At 52.4% G+C, this 17892-nt stretch overlaps 1 protein-coding gene and 1 long non-coding RNA gene across 3 annotated transcripts; one reads left to right on the top strand and one right to left on the bottom strand.

Annotated features, from left to right (window-relative positions):
* Positions 1-283: 283 nt before the first annotated feature.
* FAM78A (family with sequence similarity 78 member A) lies at positions 284-13156 on the bottom strand. The gene is made up of 2 exons (XM_058853519.1): positions 12017-13156; positions 284-4681 (listed from the first exon to the last, which is right to left on the bottom strand). Exons 1-2 carry the CDS (start codon positions 12277-12279, stop codon positions 4153-4155), a joined length of 792 nt encoding a protein of 263 aa, XP_058709502.1. The 5' UTR covers positions 12280-13156; the 3' UTR covers positions 284-4152.
* On the top strand, positions 5555-12010 carry LOC131586555 (uncharacterized). 2 transcript variants are annotated; one of them, XR_009279173.1, is made up of 5 exons: positions 5555-5720; positions 7699-7823; positions 8877-9066; positions 10218-10417; positions 10898-12010. It is a non-coding gene; the product is annotated as an uncharacterized LOC131586555 (long non-coding RNA). The 2 variants fall into 2 exon arrangements; XR_009279172.1 differs by having other exon boundaries at positions 5557-5720; positions 10218-12010.
* Positions 13157-17892: the final 4736 nt, after the last annotated feature.

Genomic DNA, 17892 nt, shown 5'->3' with positions numbered 1-17892 from the left:
TACAGCGAACATCTGCCCCGGCTTTTGCTAAATAAGCACGTGGTGTCAGGAAATCAAAGTTCAGCCACTGCCTGCTCCGGCCGGCCCGGGATGCGCTGCAGCCTGGTGATGAAAAATGCAGGATGCTGGCTGGTGCTTTTCACCAGAAACCTGCCGGCTCTGTCTGCTGCAGTCCCAGAGCTGACACGGAGAGAGAACTGGTGGTAAATAGGGTGCTCATCGCTGCCTCGAAACGTGAGCCATTTGTTTAAAAACAGCCACCGCCCAAACGACTCCAGGCAGACGCGTTTGAAAATTTCACTTTATTTCTCTGTCTCTTATAAAAGCAGGGTTTTGTTTTTTACATCTCTGTAAGTGTCCAGACTCGGTACATCTTGGTTTTGTTTTCACAGTATCTCTGCTAGACCAAGGATGATTCTTATTGCTGCGCCGGGAGCCAGGGCAGGAGGGACGGCGGTGCCTCCCCTTCCCCCGGGCTGGACCCAGCCTGGCGCCGGTTCCGCAGGTCTCCAGCCCTCCCCAAGGTGCTGAGGGTCTGCACTGACTCCCCGAGGGGCTGCCCCTCTCTTCCCACGCTCATCTCGGTGTCAAGGGTAAAAAAGGAGAACCGCGAGGTCTGTGACCCACTCGGCGCCTTGACTGCGCTGGGCAGCCCTGGGTGAGGGTCTGGCTCAGGGCTGCTGCCCACCCTGGAGCACAAGGGAGCTGTGACAGGGATGGCCAGGCTGCACTCTGAGCCCCTGTGGGGATTTGGGTCTGTAAGGAGCTGAGAGCATCACTGATGGCAAGGGTGAGGCAGAGACACTATCCCGTGTCGGTGCCCCAACACCTCCCCAGTGTATCCTTTGTGTATTCCTGGTTCTGCAAAAAGCTGCCAGAGAATGAGCTTGATTCACCTCTGTTCATTTACCACTCTGCCCTGGGTCCCCAGAGATTTAAGTCCCCGCTGGAACCCTGTCAATCAATCCCTGTTCTAACCACATGGCCATTGACCAGCTATAACAACAGTGATGTCTCAGAGCACCTGTTACTTCCATCCATCCTTCCTGTTGTAGACAATCTGTCCCCATCAGTTTTGTAATGAAGCAGCATTGGAAAAACATCACTTTTAATCACAATGCATGAAATCTCAAAAGAGGCAGCATCTCTCTCTGTGCCATGTCTGGTGATGCAGATGGAGGTGAAGGGGCACATTTTGACCTAGGCACGGGATAAAGGCATTCTTTGGGAAGGGAGAAGTCCATGCAAAGCTGACCCCAACATGAAATTTGAATTTTGTATTTACTGCTTAGCTGGGTCCGTTCAGTGCAACAGGACAAATTAGCCAGGAGGTTACTCTCAGATTGCATGGATGTATCCAGTCCACCAGGTAGAGGGAATAGGAGGAACCAGATTTACTTAATGCACTGGGAGACTAAGTCCAACACAAAGCTAAGTGGAAAAGGACATAGGTGTTCCCTGAATGTGGTTTTTGGTGACTGAGAAGAAATCTTTCCTTGGAATTCCTTCATGCAGCTAATTAAGACAACTGGGTCCAATTCCTTCAACCCAGACTGACATCAGTGAGAACTGTAAGTACTCAGCACCTGGAGACAAAGTGAATACCAGACACAAATACCCCTTCTGCTCTCACCCATGGGACTCAGCAGCAGCCAGGATGCGTGAGAGCTTGATCAGCTATTCACCCACAGCTCAAAGTTTGTCCTCTTCTGCATGTATTGCCTTGGAGAAAATACAGACAAGTCCCAAAGGGCTGTGCCAGTGGAGCTATAGTTGGATCTGAATCCAGGAAAGAAAACAGAGTTTAATACAGAGAGTGACTGTGCAAGTCTAAGTCTCCCTATCTTCATCCTTTATAGTCCCAAAGCCGAGATTTAGGCACCCTTTGGCTTGTGGATTTGGGTTTGATCCAGTCCAGTCGTTTACAAGCCAGACTTCCCACCTCGGAGCTCTGCCCATGGGAAGGAGCAGCTTGGTGGCTGAGCATCTCTGAAAGCCAGTGGATGGAGGAGGGTGGGCTCCCCTGGAGACAGGGGAATGGCTGCAGGGCACCAGGATCCTTGTTTGCTGGTTTGAGGCTGTCTTGGTGGAGGACACAACTTCTGGCCGTGCGTTCCCTGGGCAGGAGGTGTTCTTGAACCTGTTACCAAAGGAGGTGGTGTGGCTGTGGAGAAGTGAGGAAGGAGAATTTCTGGCTGGTAACGTCCCATGTGGAAGATGAGGGTAGGAATAGCAGCTAATTGGTGCCTCTCCGAGGGGAGAGCCTTTTGAGCAGCGTGTGTGGGGTTGTGAGACCTGTTCAGACCAGCTCAGCAGGGCCAGGCTTGTACCTGGCATGCAGAACTCTCCTTAGTCCCAGCTCTTGAGGCAAGTTATAAATAGGAGGAAGAAATATTTTCTGGGGGAAGGAGCTGAAGAAGGAAGTGATCTGCCTCAGGCCATGTGCTGGAGCAGGGCAGATCCTCCACTCCCCATCCTGTGCCCTGGCCTCCAGGTGCCACCTCTACCACAGAACTTCCTCTGCCTTCAAACCCATCCCTCCCATTCAAAAGGCTCTTCTGCCTCATCTGCTTTGCAGAAGCGCATCTGGTTATCTCAGCAGCCATCTAGTTCTTATTAAAACCTACAGGTTTCACCTCCTCCTCCTCCAAATGCTCCCTCCTCACTGAGGATCCACACACAAGGCTCAGGTATTGCCCTGCCTGCACCTTCTCGTGCATTACCCTTTGCTACAATGGATGTTTGGGCCATGACAGACAGGGACAGAGTCATGGTCCTGTCTGTGCCTCATTCCTGAAGGTCAGGAACGATCATGAGGTCATTGGGAAGAAAATTATCTACTTAACCCAATGTGATTCGTTACCACAAGAGGAAGAGTTTTCCTCGGCTGTTGCTGCTGTGTTTACTGGGAGCGGGTCCCTGTTATTTTCAGATGCGGCTGCTCCTGAACTCCAGCTCTTAGTTCTGTAAGAACTGGGTAGTTGAGTGGGTCAGATCTGTCCTCGCTGACACCTGTGTGTCTCCAGTGACTTCAGAAGGATCCTTTTGATATCCTGCTCCTTGTACAGCACCGTCATTGGGATTTCACCAGCCAACGGGGCGACAGAGCTCCACCCGGCAACAGCAGAGCCTTGGCTCTTATCCATGAGAAGGTGAGGCTGTGGGCTAGCTGGGAAAACATCTGTGTGTCCTAAAGACAAACCCAGTGGGACATCCCCCCCCCTTGATTGGTGTTGACTTCCAGGGCCACAATTCCAGCTGTGAGGTTACTCCATATTAAACTGCTAACGGGAGGCTGAGATCACCACTGGTGAGCAGCACGAGGAGCTCCCAACCCCTCCTGCAAAGCAGGGAGGTGGCCTGGGAGCTTCCCCTTGAGAGCCATCCAACAGCAGGTTTGTTATTTGCATTGCTTTGAAACTGAGATTATTTCCGTGCTTCCTTGTTCCAGGTTTTAAAAATAGGAAGATTTTTCTTGCTTCTTCCAATTTCGTGCTGTTTTCATCCATCAGCTCGTGCCATGCTGACAATCTATTCCTTGTTCCAAAACTTTTTCTCCAGAATTCTGTAGAAAGGACATTCTGCCTGGTGGCATTTTTGTTGGTTTTTTTGTCAAACATAGCTTTAAGGCAAAAGTTTGGCAATGCAAAGCAAAGTCTACATAAGGCCGCATGACTTGGATTTGCAACTCAGAACCTTACAGCTTAAAAAAAAATACCTTATCTTAAATAGTCAACTTTTTGCTCCAGGAACTTGTTTCGTTCTCAATCAAAAAGAAAAAAAAAATAAAATTCTTAAAATCCCAAATAAAATGTTCTTATTGTTTTGGGCAGTTCTGGACAAGCTAATGAGACTGAAGTTCAAAAGGGAACTAAAGTAGGGAAGAAAAAAAAAGCTATAGGGTAGACATCAGTGTTAGTTTCTTCCCTTAGGAATCCAGTGATGAGACAGACCCAGTCCAAGGTCTCCTCTTTAGCTTTAGCACAGTGAAATCCGTCCCAATGGGAGAAGGTAGAATGGTTGCATTTGTTGAATGAATAAAAAGTGCATTTTGATTTTGCTCAGATTATACGTGTGTATCCTAATACCTAAGTGATTGTTTTGCTTCGGGTTTAGTTTTCTCCCTTTCGGTGCCGGGACGCCAGGTGTGTATTATCGATGTTTCGGGGGTATCACCACGAGTGGTGGTCCATCCTTTGGCCTCCACATGAGTACCTGAGCATCATTGGCATTGGGTTTGACAAGGGCACTGGGTGGTATTGGCTCATTCTTGCTGAGGACCTGGGGCTGCTCTTGGGCAGAGGGCTCCTGCAGCTTGGCACGCTGCCCCAGGGGCCTGCTGGGGTTCACCTCGATGCCCAGCCTCATGCGCCATTTGATAGTCTGCAAGGTCACCATCTCGTTGGTGGCCGTGTTGGTGGCCACCAGCCAGGTGGTGAAGCTCTGATCCCGGTGGATGCTTGTGAGCTTGGCCACGTTGCTGTCGCTGACGGGCACCGCCCACGTCACGCTCGGGTAGAAGTTGTCGTTCATGCTGATGTTGAACTTGGACTCCTTCTTGGTGGGACCCACGATGGTGCAGGTTTCTGTGGTGTTCCCGTACCAGGGATAGTTCACTCCGTCTGAGTCACTGATGGCCTGGATTTTACCATCCAGTAGATCTGGAAGCTCCCAACTCGACCTGCCATAATCAATAGCAAATTATGGACAATGCATTAATTAACTAGTTTAGAAACATGCTGGACTTTAGAAAGGAGAGGGAAGAGCTGTGGATGCATTCTCTCCCCAGCTTTTACTGCAATTTGTGTCCTTCATGCCATCCTGCCACGAAAAGCATCCTTCTCATCAGGCCTGCTCTCAATCTGTTCATCCCCTAAATTTCTCTCTGGATGAGCCACTGTCCCTCCCCGCTCTCTGCCTGGTGCTGGAAGTGTAACCCATCCTCCTCCAGCCCTTGGAAGGATCCAGCTTGAGGGCTGCAGAGCGGGCTCTGGGCTGGGGATGGTGTTACAGTAATCAGAGAGCCCGAGGTCGAGCTGCTTGTAAAACTGCCTGCACCTCTCACCTGCGAGAGGGACAGAAAGGTCACTGTTTCTAGCAGGAATATAAGTGAAAACAGTCCCCTGTCACCTGGTACTGCTGATGCACAACTTGAAGTGGGTTTTTTCATTAACTTCCAGTTTATTTTTTACTATTAGATTTGCCAATAGAAGCAAAATGTCTCAGAAGAAGAGTTGGATGTTTGCTCTGAGACAGCACAACCACAGATCACTTGCTCAGTGCACACCAGCTGTTTTAAGGACAGTCTTTTACAAACCAGGCTGGTAGATGTGGCTCTCATGTACCTTCTCCCTCTTGCTCATGAATCAGCACTCCCCACCAGCAGTGGGGATGATGATGGTGGCAGAAGGGACTGGGTGGCAGCAGCGGTGGCGTTTGCACCTGACCCTGCCATAGGACTGGCTGTGCTCCAGTCCCCCAAGCCTTGTGGCTCCCTGCTGCAGGCTGGGAAATTATTTATCTTGGAGAGACACAGAGGGGACGCCCTGAGGCTCGTCAGGGTCAGGGTGACTGTCCAAGCCTTTCATAAGTCTGGTGCTGCAGCTTAAAATAGCCCCTTGATTGCAGAGGAGGCTGTGGCTGGGGGTACTCGTCGGCCTGGCTGGCTCTTACACAGCTCTGGGATGAGCTGCTCTGGCCAGGACTGATGTGACCGTCTGGTAAGGTTGTTTTGACTGTTAATTAGTTAATGACCGTGAAGTGCCTCCATGTTTGTACCCGCTGGATCGTTCAGCACTTAGCCGTGTCTGGCTCTGGCTAGAGGATACGGTGGGGGATTTAAAGGTCTCATTTATCTTTTTTTTCATGCGAGCAGGGGGTCCCGGCAAACACCTCCCCAGCGGGAGATGAAGTGTGAGACAGGAGGTGGGGTGCCCCGGGGGCTGCAGGGATGCTGGGAGCAGCAGGACCAGGGGATGCTCTGAGCATCAGGACCGGGGGATGCAGGGATGCTCTGAGCCGCAGGACCAGGGGTTATGCAAGCACAACATCTCCCTGCACAGATTTGCAGGCTGCTGTCAGCTCCAGCACCGCAGCTGCAGCAATCCCTTCCTCCCGAGCTCATTGCCAGCAGGCAGAGGGAGTCCTTTCCCTGGAAGAAAATTTTTAGTGAAGGCAGCCAAAAGGAGATCCCTGAGCAGTTCTGCCAGGACCCTTGTGCACTGCAGAGCTCTTCATACGCTCTGCTCTGCAAACTGGAGTCATCCTGGCTCAGCAGCCCTCACACCCACCAGGCAGAGCTGAGCAGGGGAAGGCTCTGGGAAGGCTCTGGGAAGGCTCTGGGAAGGCTCTGGGGATGCTGGGTGACCCAGCCCTTGCCGATGGATGAGTGGAGGTCGAGCTCTGCCACCCCTCCCTGCTACACAGCCCAGCTCCGAAACCCCATCTGGGGGCTCTTCTCTCCCTTTCAGCCACTGGTTTAGGATTACTTTCCATACCATGACCAGCACTCAGCTTGGCTGTCAGCCAGGGATGAGGTGTGACAGTGTCCCTGAGGTTGACTCTGAGGTGACAGGCGTGGTGCAGCCACAGCATCTCTGCAGGTACAGGGGTGCCAAACCAGGAGCAGAGACGTCACAGAGGGTGATCACCCTCCTGGGCTGCTCCAGCCTACTGAGATCAGAGCTGGGGGGAGAATGGCAGGAGAACCTGGTAGAGGATGCTCAGTAAATGCAGGTCCTCTAAGATCTGCTTGTCACTGTCTTCATTCCCAACGCCCCAGGTCAGTTTGGAATTGCAGGAGCTTCTCAGGATTTGCCCAGGATTTAAACAAGAGCCCAAATGTGGAGCTGTGTCAGGGCCCAAGCAGGATGGTGCCTGCAGAGCCTGCAGCATCCCAGGACAAGGCTGAGCGTGGCTGGGCTCAGGGTGGCCCAGGAGGGCACCCAGCTTGAGGGAAGGCGTGGGCCAGAATGAGGAAGGAGAAACCGGCCTGTGTTTCTTCACAGAGCAGGCTGTGCCTAATTCTAGCCAGTGTGGTTAACCCCAGGGTTTCAAAACCATCATGCTTCATCTGCACAGCTTGGAATGAGCAGAAAAATGATGCCTCATGATGATCCCATGACTGGAGCAGAGCAGAGGCTGCATGGTGGTTGCTGCTGGTGGCTGCCCCTCACCAGGCGCTACAGCAAAGCCTCTGTGCCAGCCAGGCTGGCAGCCTCTGCTTGCAGAGTGTGTCCATGCTAAATAATGTGCCAACAACTGGATGATTTTGGAAAGAATGCTGTGGAATGATCTTTGGCTGCATCAGCATCTTTCTCTGGTAGTGTCGAGCCAAGGAGAGACCAGAAAGTGCCCAGTAAACACTTTGCTGACAATAGCAGGAAGGAGGCATGAAAAGAAACGAAGCTATCTGGTTTCATGGGTTCACTGATCAGCTCCAAGATCAGTAGGTTCTGGCTTATAACACTGACAAGCCTGTTTCTGCCTCTTCTGAAACCTTCAGAATCAGTGTGGGCATCGCCAGAGACTGGAGCTGCCAAGAAACCTCTCTTAGCAAATGTCTTCTTGCTACCAGAAGGAACTTTGAGCTATTTCTTGTGGCACAACCAGAGCCCTGCTGCTGACAGCCAAGGAGCTTTATGTAGGTTTTAGCTTCCCAGTCCTCATTCAGACACATTTTTCCTATTCTGTCACAAGGAATGAATCTCCCAGCTCATCCTGAGCTCCCAGATACCTGTCCCACAGCACCCACCAGGGCAGTGACAGCAAACCCAGCACAGCAGCCTGCAGCCCTGGGCACCCAGCAGTGTGGATACATCCAGGTAACCTTTCCAGACAGGCACCAGGCACTATTGCATCCTCAGCTCTAATTGCTTAAAGCCAGCTCCTAATTAGTCACAGGCCAGATGGACTTGCACAACCTTGTGCTTTCCAACACCTTCCTCTTCCACGCTCCCTAAATAAGAGCAGCCCCTCTGGGACACAGCCCCTGCCTGGTGCACGGACCAGGGCCATGTGTGGGTGTAGTGAAACTCTGTCTCAGGCATTTCCCATCCCTGCTCTTGCCTCCATCCACCACTGGCCTGCACTGGGGACTCACTGAGAGAGAGAAAACCTGATAGCCAGAGCTGCTTAATTTTGTATTCTCCTTTACAGTGCCCCTCTCACCTACTCCAGCATGTCGGGCAAGTCAAGGCAGGGTTAGAGTGAAGAACAGGAAGGAAATTTAAGCTGTTGTTCCCCAGCTGACAGAGCTGTGCTGCTGTGGTCCCTCTTCCTCCCACCCTCCAGCTGTGTGTTCCTGCCTCATCTCGTGAAGCAGCAGCTGTGTCTGATGGCTGGGTCAGGGAGTAAAGCTGGCACAAAACTGGCATTAGGAAAAAGGGAACAATTTCTGCTGGTTTAGGGGAGCAGACTCAAGTCCAACACGACAATCATGTAACTGGGCTAAGGTGGGTGCTCACAGCACAAGTGAGATCCAGGGGCCATTGCAGGGCAGCAAAGCCTTTTCCTCTAAATCCCTGGAGGGGTAAATTCCCACAGTGAACTGACCTCCCTTCACTTTCTTTGGAAAAGATACCCTTGTGATTTTTTGATTGTGTCCTCCATCCTGGGGACTGGGGGTTTATTCTCTTGACAAGTTGAGTTCATTATGTCCCTGCTGCAGGGCATGGAAGATTTAATCTCACCAGGGAGAGATGCCTGGGAAGATGGAGTGATGATGTAAGGATGCAAGTGCCCCATCAGGTCTTTCAGGGGGGGAAACATGCACACAAAACTCCAGATTCTTAGCTGATCATATTCCAACTCCAATTTATTTATCTCCCTCTTCTGCATATCTCCATCTGCACGGCTTCTTGCACATCTCCATGGAGATGAAGAAGGCTGGATAATGCCATTCCAGCATGGCCCAGCTGCTGACACAGGTTCCACCAAGTGCAGAAACAGTCCCCACCCCGGGAGATGCCAGCAGGGACCTGGTCCAGCTGCTCCTGCCCAGGTCACAGCTCTGGCCTGATCCTGATGCCTCCCTCTGCACAGCAGCATCCTTCCCTAAGGACAAGGGTAAGATCCTGCATGGGAGGAACAGCAATACCAGCCATGGGGTGAACAGGAGTTTGCCCCAGTCCTGCACAGAGAAGGGTCAGAGAACACATCCACATCCTCATGCTGGGGGTTTTCATGTCCCCTGCAGCCTCTACTGACTCACATGTAAAGTAATGCCAGCACTTATGTGTTATCTGAGCTTTAATTCTCACCCTTTAAATTTAAAAATACTAGATTTAGCCCCCAAATTGTCAGTGCCACTTTAAATGTGCGTGTCTAAATTATCCCCTCTGTAGCTCCCATCCCTATAGCAGCATTATGCACAACTCCATCTGCTCCAGTATTTCTCAGCTGTTTCCATCCTCAATGTAATGGCCAGCTTATGCACAGCTAACAACTTCCCAGCAGAGAAGTGAAAAATTAATCCAAAGCCTGCTGTAAGTATTGGTGCTTCAGTTGGATGACTGATTTTTGATTATTTCGGGTTTTTTGTTTACCGGTCACCACAGGGGTTAAAAACATGGATGTGGCAGTAGCCTCTCCCTGTCATGGAAAGTTGGGGACTCTGTTGGCATCAATTGATGCAGCTCTGTGGAGGTCAGTGGGATTACATGGAGTTACACCAGCTAAAGCCTTGGCCCATCCTTTCTCTTAGGTTTGAGTCCTGTCTCTCTCTTTCTCTCTATAAAGGTCTTCCAAGCCCATGTTCCAATGGCATTGAAGAGGCCTTTCCTCCTAAATGCTTTTATTTATAGCCTTCAGATGGCAATGAGTCTATAGAAAGAGAGTGCAGGAACAGACTAATTCCTGCTTGTGTTCGGGTAACATTTTTTTTATTATTGGTATCAGTTAAATGTCAATGAACCTCCTAGGGAAAAATCTTTGTTTCCATGATTTTCTAGCTAAAAGCTCTCACACATAGCTGCAGTGTTTAATTCTACCTGTTTACAGCAGCAGCTACTACTCCTTTTTTTTTTTTTTTTTTCTGTCCCAAAACATTCCAGCAAGGGCAGGCTGAACCAAATCCTTGTTTTAAACACAGGGCAACTCAGGTGCAGGGAAATAAAAGGCCAGAGCAGCACTGGCAGCATCACTCTACCCAGTCCTCTCTGTTCCAGTGCATCTGAGCTGTATTTATATAAAGTGGACTTTTCTATTTTCTTTTGCAGCTGGTCGCTAAAGACAGGATTCCTAAATGAGCCTGAGAATTACACATGCAAATCCCAAAGGCCTGCAATTGGGAACATCTGAGCAACAAATTGTCCTTGCTAAAGACGCTGTTGGAGCCAAAAAGCCTACAGATTTCAGGCCCGCTGTAAACACTTTTAAAATCAAAGATCAGCCTGTCTGCACTGCTCGTGTTTGCCAGGTGCCAGTTCTCTTCTCGAGAAACTTTCTGCTTGAGCAGAGAGGGGACACGGGGACAGGAGAGGGGACAGCCTGTGGCTCCGGGCTGCTCCTCCCGTGCCCTTCCCTGGGGCCGCATCCTGCCGAGATGCTGAGCCCGTGTCCTGAGAGGCGGCGGGGAGGGCAGGAGGGAAGGAGGGAAGGAGGGAAGGAGGGAAGGAGGGAAGGAGGGAAGGAGGGAAGGAGGGAAGGAGGGAAGGAGGGAAGGAGGGCCAGGCTGTGCGTGCAGATGTTCAGGAAAGCGCTGCATTCAGCCAGACCTGCTCCCCAGCCCGCCGTGCCCCCCTCCTCCCGCAGCGCTCCTCATCCTGGGATTTTTTTAAGCTGCCCGGACTGACCCTCAGGGGCTCAGCCAGCATCTCCCTGACTCCGGGGCACTCGGGATGAGCAGGGAGAGGATTGCTCAGACCTGACCTTCCCGTCCTTCCTCCCTCACCCCCAGAGATTGGGCAGCATCAGCACCTCCAGGCACTGACCCATCTGCCAGCACTGGCTCTGCAGCCAGGTTCTATCCCCGTGGCTGGACAGACACATTTCTGCTGCACCAGGAGGCTGCACCTGGTGCTGCCCAGCACTGTGAGTTGCAGAATTGCTCTTCTGTGCAGGCATTTGGGGATCAGGTGCTGGTTTAGCTGTGGGCCAAAGCCTGCAGCGTTTGGAGAACAAGCTGGTGGGGGACTGGGGAGAGATGACTTTTCTGGGCAGGGAGGTGACATTCTGATTGATTCATTCCTATCTCACTATGACTGTCTGACCAGTAACAGGGGATTCTTGGTGTGCAAACAGCCCCTGGATTCTTCCCACCTCACACACATACCTATCTATTCCCTTTCACTTTACCCAGAAAGGAGGGTAACGTGAAATTTGCACCCTGCTCCAAGGTGATGCAGACAGTTTAACTACCAACGGGTTAAATCCAGCTTGTGCTTTCCCGTGGGCTGCCTGCTACTGTGGGCAAAGCAAGCAGGATTCCTCCAGTGACGTTAAATGTGCTCCCAAAGCTGGTGGGCTACCGAGCTCCCAGCCACGGCTCACTGCAGCAGCAGCAGCAGCAGCAGCACAGCACACCAGGGACGGCTCCGTGCCACAAGTGTCAGCCCTCAGCTCTCCCCGGGGCTGCTCAAGGCACAGCTTTGGGATGGGGAGGGATGCAGGCAAGAGGAGCTGGAGGTCAGGAGAAGCACTTGTGTCAAACACGTATCAAAGCAGGGGTGCCCGTAGTGGCAGGGCTGCTCTCGGGGTTTCAGGACTTGTGTGCAGCCCAAAAGCTGTTGTGAAATAATGCTGCTTTGGGGTTCCTACCAGAACAAGTGGGGTTTGGCTGGGGCTTGGGCAAATCCCCATTCAAAGAGAAGAACACCCACTGCTTTAAGAGGACAGGGACAAGCTTGCCTGTATTTTAAACACATGGGAAAGTCCTGTTAAGTTTAAGAGGGGCTGGGTTTTTAAATATGGATTGTAATTTTTGGCTTAACCCACTATTTCCCAACCAGGCCATGGTCCCCTCGCTCCCTCTTCCCGCGAGGCAAACGCACCTGCACGCGCTCTTGAAAATACTTACATTCCCTGTTCCCCGTAGTGATTGTAAAATTCCATGTGGCTGCAAGCCTGGATCCAGCCCACGATCCAGGTCTCCTTCTTGGGAAGAGGGGGCACCAACACTTGCGCAGAGGCTCGGAAGTGAGGGGTCCGGTAGCGCAGGACCACGCTGGAGGACTCGTCGATGCTGGTGGGAATGGGATCAATGGAGGCTTTGACTTCAATCACTGAAATACTTTCCCGGAAAACTTTGGATTTGCAGCTAATACTCTGAATACAGCCCATGGCATACCCCGAGTACAGTCCAACGCAGCTCCTAGGGTACTCCAGCAATCCTGGGGAATATTAGGCATTGAAATTATCTGGTGCTAGATCAATTACAGATCTTCTTGGTTTGTACTTTCAAAACTGATATCCATAGGATAGAAAATTCGTCATGTAAAGCCTTAATTTGAATATCTATCTTACAAGTACTGCTTCTATTTTTGAGGTTAGCTGCGCTTCAGAAGCAAAAGGGCCTTTAAAATTTCTTTCCCCTTTTAATGACCCATTAAATCTCTTGCTCCAACACTCTTTGGGTTAAAAAAAAGTCTCTTGAGTTCAATAAATAAAGGTGGTGTTCTTAGCTGATATATTTAGTCCTTCCTTTGCTCAGATGCGGTCTGTCATTCACCATCAAACATAGGACTAGCCGGTATTTCCCTTTATTCTTTGGATGAAAAGCAGAATGTTGATAGACAAATCTATATAAATAATGAAATAGTTTTTAGCCCCAGCTTGTCACAACCGGTGTGGATTTCCACTTCCTGACTTGCAGTTGTTCATAACTTCCTTTCGCACAAAATTACAATAATAACAGAAAGAAACGACGGCTGGAAAATGCAAAAAGTCGCCAAATCTCCGATTCTGGAGGCTCCTCCGCCAGCGATGTCTGGGCTTTGGGGATTAATTTTTTTTTTTTTTTTCCTTCTCCTTGGAAATAGCCGGTGTCAGAGGGAAGCGGCGGCGGTGCCGGTGGGGCCGGCGGCTCCGGGAGCGCAGCGGGGCAGGCGGCGATGGAGCCTCCCCCGCGCCCGCCGGGGCCGCGCCGCTCCGCGCCCGCTCAGCGCCGCGGAACCGCCGCCCGTGACATCCCCCGCCACGCACCGACCCGGGGGCGCCGCTCCCCTTCCTCCTCCTCCTCCTCCTCCTCCTCCTCCTCTCGGCGAGCGGCTCTCCGCAGGGGTGTCCGACCTTCCTCCTCCTCCTCCTCCTCCTCCTGCCGCCGCTGCTGCCGCCGCTCCCGGGCGAGCCGGCTGTGGCTCAGCCTGCGGGGCTCATGGGCGGCCGGCGGGGCTGCCCCGCACACGCGTGGGCCCCGCAGGGCGTCACAGCATCCCGGGGAGCCGCGGCGAGCCCCGGCCGCGCCGCCGAGCCCCGGCTCCTGCGCTGCGGGGGCGAGCAGCGGCGCGGGGCGGGGGGGAGGCTCCTTCTCTCGCTGGGTTTTTTTCCCCCTTCGCCTCTTTGCTGGCTGCCCGGGGAGGTGAGCGGAGCAGGATCGGTGCCTCCGCCTCCCGGCTGCCGCAGGCTTCCTCTCCCGCAATACATTCATGCACCCGGGGACGGCGCCGGCCCCGGCTCTGAGCCTCGCCGGGGGAGCGGGGGGGCGCGGGGGGGCTCCGGCTCCGCTCGCCGCCGCAGCATCAAAAAGGCAGCGGGGTCAAACTTTGCAGAAACTCGCTCGCAGCCCCTCGGTGCCCCCGGGCGTGCCCGGCCGCTGCCGCCGGCTGCCCGGGCAGGGAGCGCCGCATGCCCGCGGCTCCGCGGCCCCGGCGGCACCGGCTGCGGCTCCCCCCGCCGCCCTGTCCTCCCTCCTTCGCACAGTCCCATCCCTCCCCCTGTATTTCGCTTTTAAACTGCAGCTGTTGAAGCTAAACCTCCTTTGCAAAAAAACAGCATTTCCTCCCACATGTCCGTGAATTGTGGGTAATGTAGTTTTTTTATTTTAGAAACGCCTTTTTTTTTTAATCTTCACCCCCGCCTTTATCTTTTAATTTCACTGCAGCGTCCTTTTTCTTGGGTTTTCGGATTAAGATCTTCTTCTCCTGGCTGGAGTCTGCCAGGTAGATTTGGTACGAACCAAAGGGCACCAGAGGGGATGGTCTCCTTATCTGCAGAACCTGTAGCCCTAGGTCGAATGGGCTGTGATTCCAGCAACGAATAATGTAAAGCTCTCCTCGGGAGCAGCTGGAACAGGCAGTGAGAAGCATCTGAGGTAGCAGTGGCCTATGGGAAAGTTGTAAACTTCTATTACAGGCAGTTTTAGGAGTGATGCTGCCAGCTGGTCCTGCTGGCCATCAGCTGGCCGAGGATCTGGGCACCAGGGAAGGTGAAATTGTCTGGCTTTTCAGCAATAGCTAATGGACATCAGGCCTTGAGAGTGTGTCCTCTGTCACTTGTTTCTAAATAGGAAACCTGGGAAATGAGGGGTAAAAATCTCTTTGCCGGTGCTGCTCGTGGTGTGGCACCACGATGCCTTTTAGTCCTTCCCACCCTGCACTCTCGGCAGGCTGGATTAGCCCTTAGCAGGTAGTAGAGATGGGAGCTACCAAGTGATCCTAACAAGTGAATGTCACAGAATGAGGGGAGGCAGATTTGCTCCTTTCCACCCACAGCAAGTGGAAAAAACACAGTTTATTGTCATGTTTTCCCTCCTCACGTGTTTCTCAAAGCATTGAGAAGTATTTATTTTAAACTTCCCAGTTGCTGTGAAAGGCACAATTTAGTCACTAGTCCTGTGACAGAAAGAAACACTAAGAACCCACTCAAGCTACAAGCCACTTACTATCATGTAGTACAAGGAAGAATGAAATTAGCATCTTCCGAATGAAATATCCAGCAGCCTCCAGAAGGTGCTGAAATCCTTTGACATTTCCAAGACTCTTTCACACTTTTCAAACAAGCTTGTCACAGTTTCCCAGAGCATCATAAGTCTGGTGAAACTGCATATTCTGCAACTCTAGTTTTACTAAAGCTTCAGCCAGGTCTTGCTTCAACTTGGCTGTCTCTGGTGCTCTGGTCAACTGGGAAATTGCATTATCTCATTCTAATTGAATCAGCTCTTCAGATGGAGTTTTTGTTGGGTTTTGGTTGTGCCTGTCTGCATCGAGCTGCTGTGAGGCATCAGCACATCACAACCCAGAGCAGCTGCTTTAAGCCATGTGCAGAAGGGCTCCTGTACCTGAGCTCCTGCTTTTCTCTGATGGCATTGCTGGAGATGCCAGGCCAGGCTGTGACAAGTCTCAGGAGTGGCTGGTGATGCTGTGAGTTGTTTCCTTCTGCTGCTCATTTGATGTACCTGATGTCTCCTCACAGCCTGGCCGTGCTCCGTTCCTGCAGCCGCTCCCCCCGGCCTGCAGTGCCTCCGTGGCTTTCCAGCATGTTTTCCAGGTTTATAAAGGACAGGGTCTCCTCTCACCAGCCCACCAGAGGCTGCATGCTGTAAATACTGCAGGATATTTTATTTTGCCCAAGCCTTCTTTTTAGTCCCTAGAAGAATCCCACCCAGCAACACTTGCTGGACACACCAGCTGCTGACAGAGGTTGGGATGCACCAACACTGCCAGTGAACTGCAGAGAAAGGGGATGGGGCTGTCACTCCTGTCCCACCCACAGTCCAGCACGGTTTGCCTGGCCATGCTGGCCACTGACACCACATGTGGCCATGGCTGTGCAGGGAATTGTGGCCAGCAGCCCTGGAGCCAGCAGCCCTGCCGGCAGGGTGGGCGAGACAGCAGGAGCACAGGCAGGGCTGGGCAGACTGGGCACAGGGAGAGTGCTGGATTTGTCCATCTGGGCGTTCTCCCAGGTGCTGGATGACTCCTGGGGATCATGTGTCAGGACTGGAATAGCCCTGCTGGAGCAGGGAGCCTGTCTACAGGGATATTTATAAACCCCTGGGTTAGTGGCTGTTTTGTGGGATGGTGCTTGTCATGGCCTCAGTGGGATCAGGGATTTTCCCCTCCCAAGCTCAGTTTCTGCAGCTGGGACTGTCAGTGGCAGCCCACCTGGCTACAGGAGAGACCAGGCAGTTTTCCTTTCCCACTCCACGAGTGACAGGGGTTTTGCTGGCACTGCATCCCTCTCACGTTGCCCTTCCTGCTCAGGACTGGTGCTGGACTGCATGGCTGGAGTCTCATGGGGAGGCTGGGGCAGAGATATTCCCTCACATCAGTGTCAGCAGAAGAGACAGGCACCAGATTAAATTCAGTCCCAGGGTTTTCAAGGTATTTTTTAACCCGTGCCAGCTCCTGAGGAACATGTTAAGCTGTAGCTCAGCATCCCTAGCACCAGACTGGGGAGGAGTCTCCCTGTTTCTGCAGAGTCCTGGACTCCAGTGCCTTTATCCCTCTCCCCTCTGATATTTGCAGAGCCCCACAGAGCAGCAGCCTTGCACAGAGTGGGAAAATCCAGGAGGCCATGCACTGGGGAGGTGATGGCTACAGCCAGGTGGAAGCAGTGCTGATGGTTCTGTGCCTGGCCAATGTCAGGTAGGCTGAGATTTTCCACATGCTGGGCAGTGAGATGAGGGCAGGCAGGTAGGGATGAGGTGCTGACTGTAGTGGCAGCACAGCCAGGGATTAGGCAGGAGCTGGTGGGTGTTGGTGATGTGGCAGCTCCTGTGAGATTTAAGGGCTGCCACAGCCCCACGTGGTACCTGAGCCAGGAGAGGTTGTGTTTTATGGGCTGGGTAAGGGTGCCTGAGAAGGGAATGAGCTCTTCCTCCAGCTGGGATCACTGAATCACATGGTTTGGGTTGGAAGGCACCTTTAAAGGTCATTTAATCCAACCCCCCAGGCACTGGCAGAGACACCTTCCACTATCCCAGGCTGTTCCAAGCTGTGTCCAACCTTGCCCTCGAAAACTTCCAGGGATGGGGCAGCCACAGCTTCACTCAGCAATCTGTGCCAGGGCCTCACCCTCCTCACTGTACAAAATGTCTTCCCAATATCCCATCTATCCCTGCTCTCTGGCAGTGTGAAGCCACTCCTGTCCTCCATTTCCAGCTCTCTTGGAGCCCCTTCAGGCCCTGGAAGGAGCTGTAGGGTCTTCCTGGAGCCTTTTCTCCTCCAGGCTGAACACCCCCAGCTCTCCCAGCCTGGCTCAAGAGCAGATTTGCTTCAGCTCCTGAAGCATCTCCATGGCCTCCTGTTGACACATCCCAACAGGTCCATGTCCTTTCTGTGCTGGGGACCCCAGAGCTGGTCCAGTGCTCCAGGTGGGGTCTCACCAGAGCAGAGCAGAGAGGCAGAATCACCTCCCTTGACCAGGGATCAGTTCTGGGAGGATATGAATCAGAAATAAATTGAGGTATATTATTTTCCCTTGAGGGAGGAAAATACGAACAAAGCCCAGGATCTCAGACTCTTGCTTGTCCAAGCACTGCTGCCACCTGGATGTTCTATCAGCCAGGTACGGATGCACAGATCACTGAGGGAATTTTGAGAGCTATGTATAAAAGTGCAAAGAAAATGTAAAATTTGTGTTATTATCTTTGGAAGCCAAAAAAACGAGCTTTCATTTTAGCACTTAAACTCCCCAGTGCAGTTTGGACAAGACCTTTAAAGACACCTCGGTGCCCAATTCCCAGGGTTACCTGTGCAGCCTCTGACCTCTGTGACTGGACAGTTGTGTAGGCAAATGTCACTGGCACCAAGAGATGTGGCTGCTCTGCTCCTCAACAAAATATCCATCTTCTCCAATTCTCCATCCACGGGGGATTTCCAGCCTATTTGCATAGGAATTATCCTGTTCCTGGAGCTCCTGTGTAGATTGTCCAGGGAAGGTGATGGCAGTGCAGGTGACCTGGCTCAGCGGGTGCTGCAGCTGGGCTGTCACCCTGCAGGCAGGAGGAGGGGA

This window comes from Poecile atricapillus, chromosome 20 (assembly GCF_030490865.1).
Source record: "Poecile atricapillus isolate bPoeAtr1 chromosome 20, bPoeAtr1.hap1, whole genome shotgun sequence".
Taxonomy (NCBI): Eukaryota; Metazoa; Chordata; class Aves; order Passeriformes; family Paridae; genus Poecile; species Poecile atricapillus.
Note: the sequence above shows the minus strand (reverse complement) of the source record. Positions and strands in the feature narration are given on the sequence as shown.

Coding starts and splice junctions, on each gene's coding strand:
- FAM78A (XM_058853519.1), bottom strand. CDS start 12,279: ATGGGCTGTATTCAGAGTATTAGCTGCAAATCCAAAGTTTTCCGGGAA. Junction 4,682..12,016: donor CACTACGGGGAACAGGGAAT/GTAAGTATTTTC, acceptor TGATTATGGCAG/GTCGAGTTGGGAGCTTCCAG.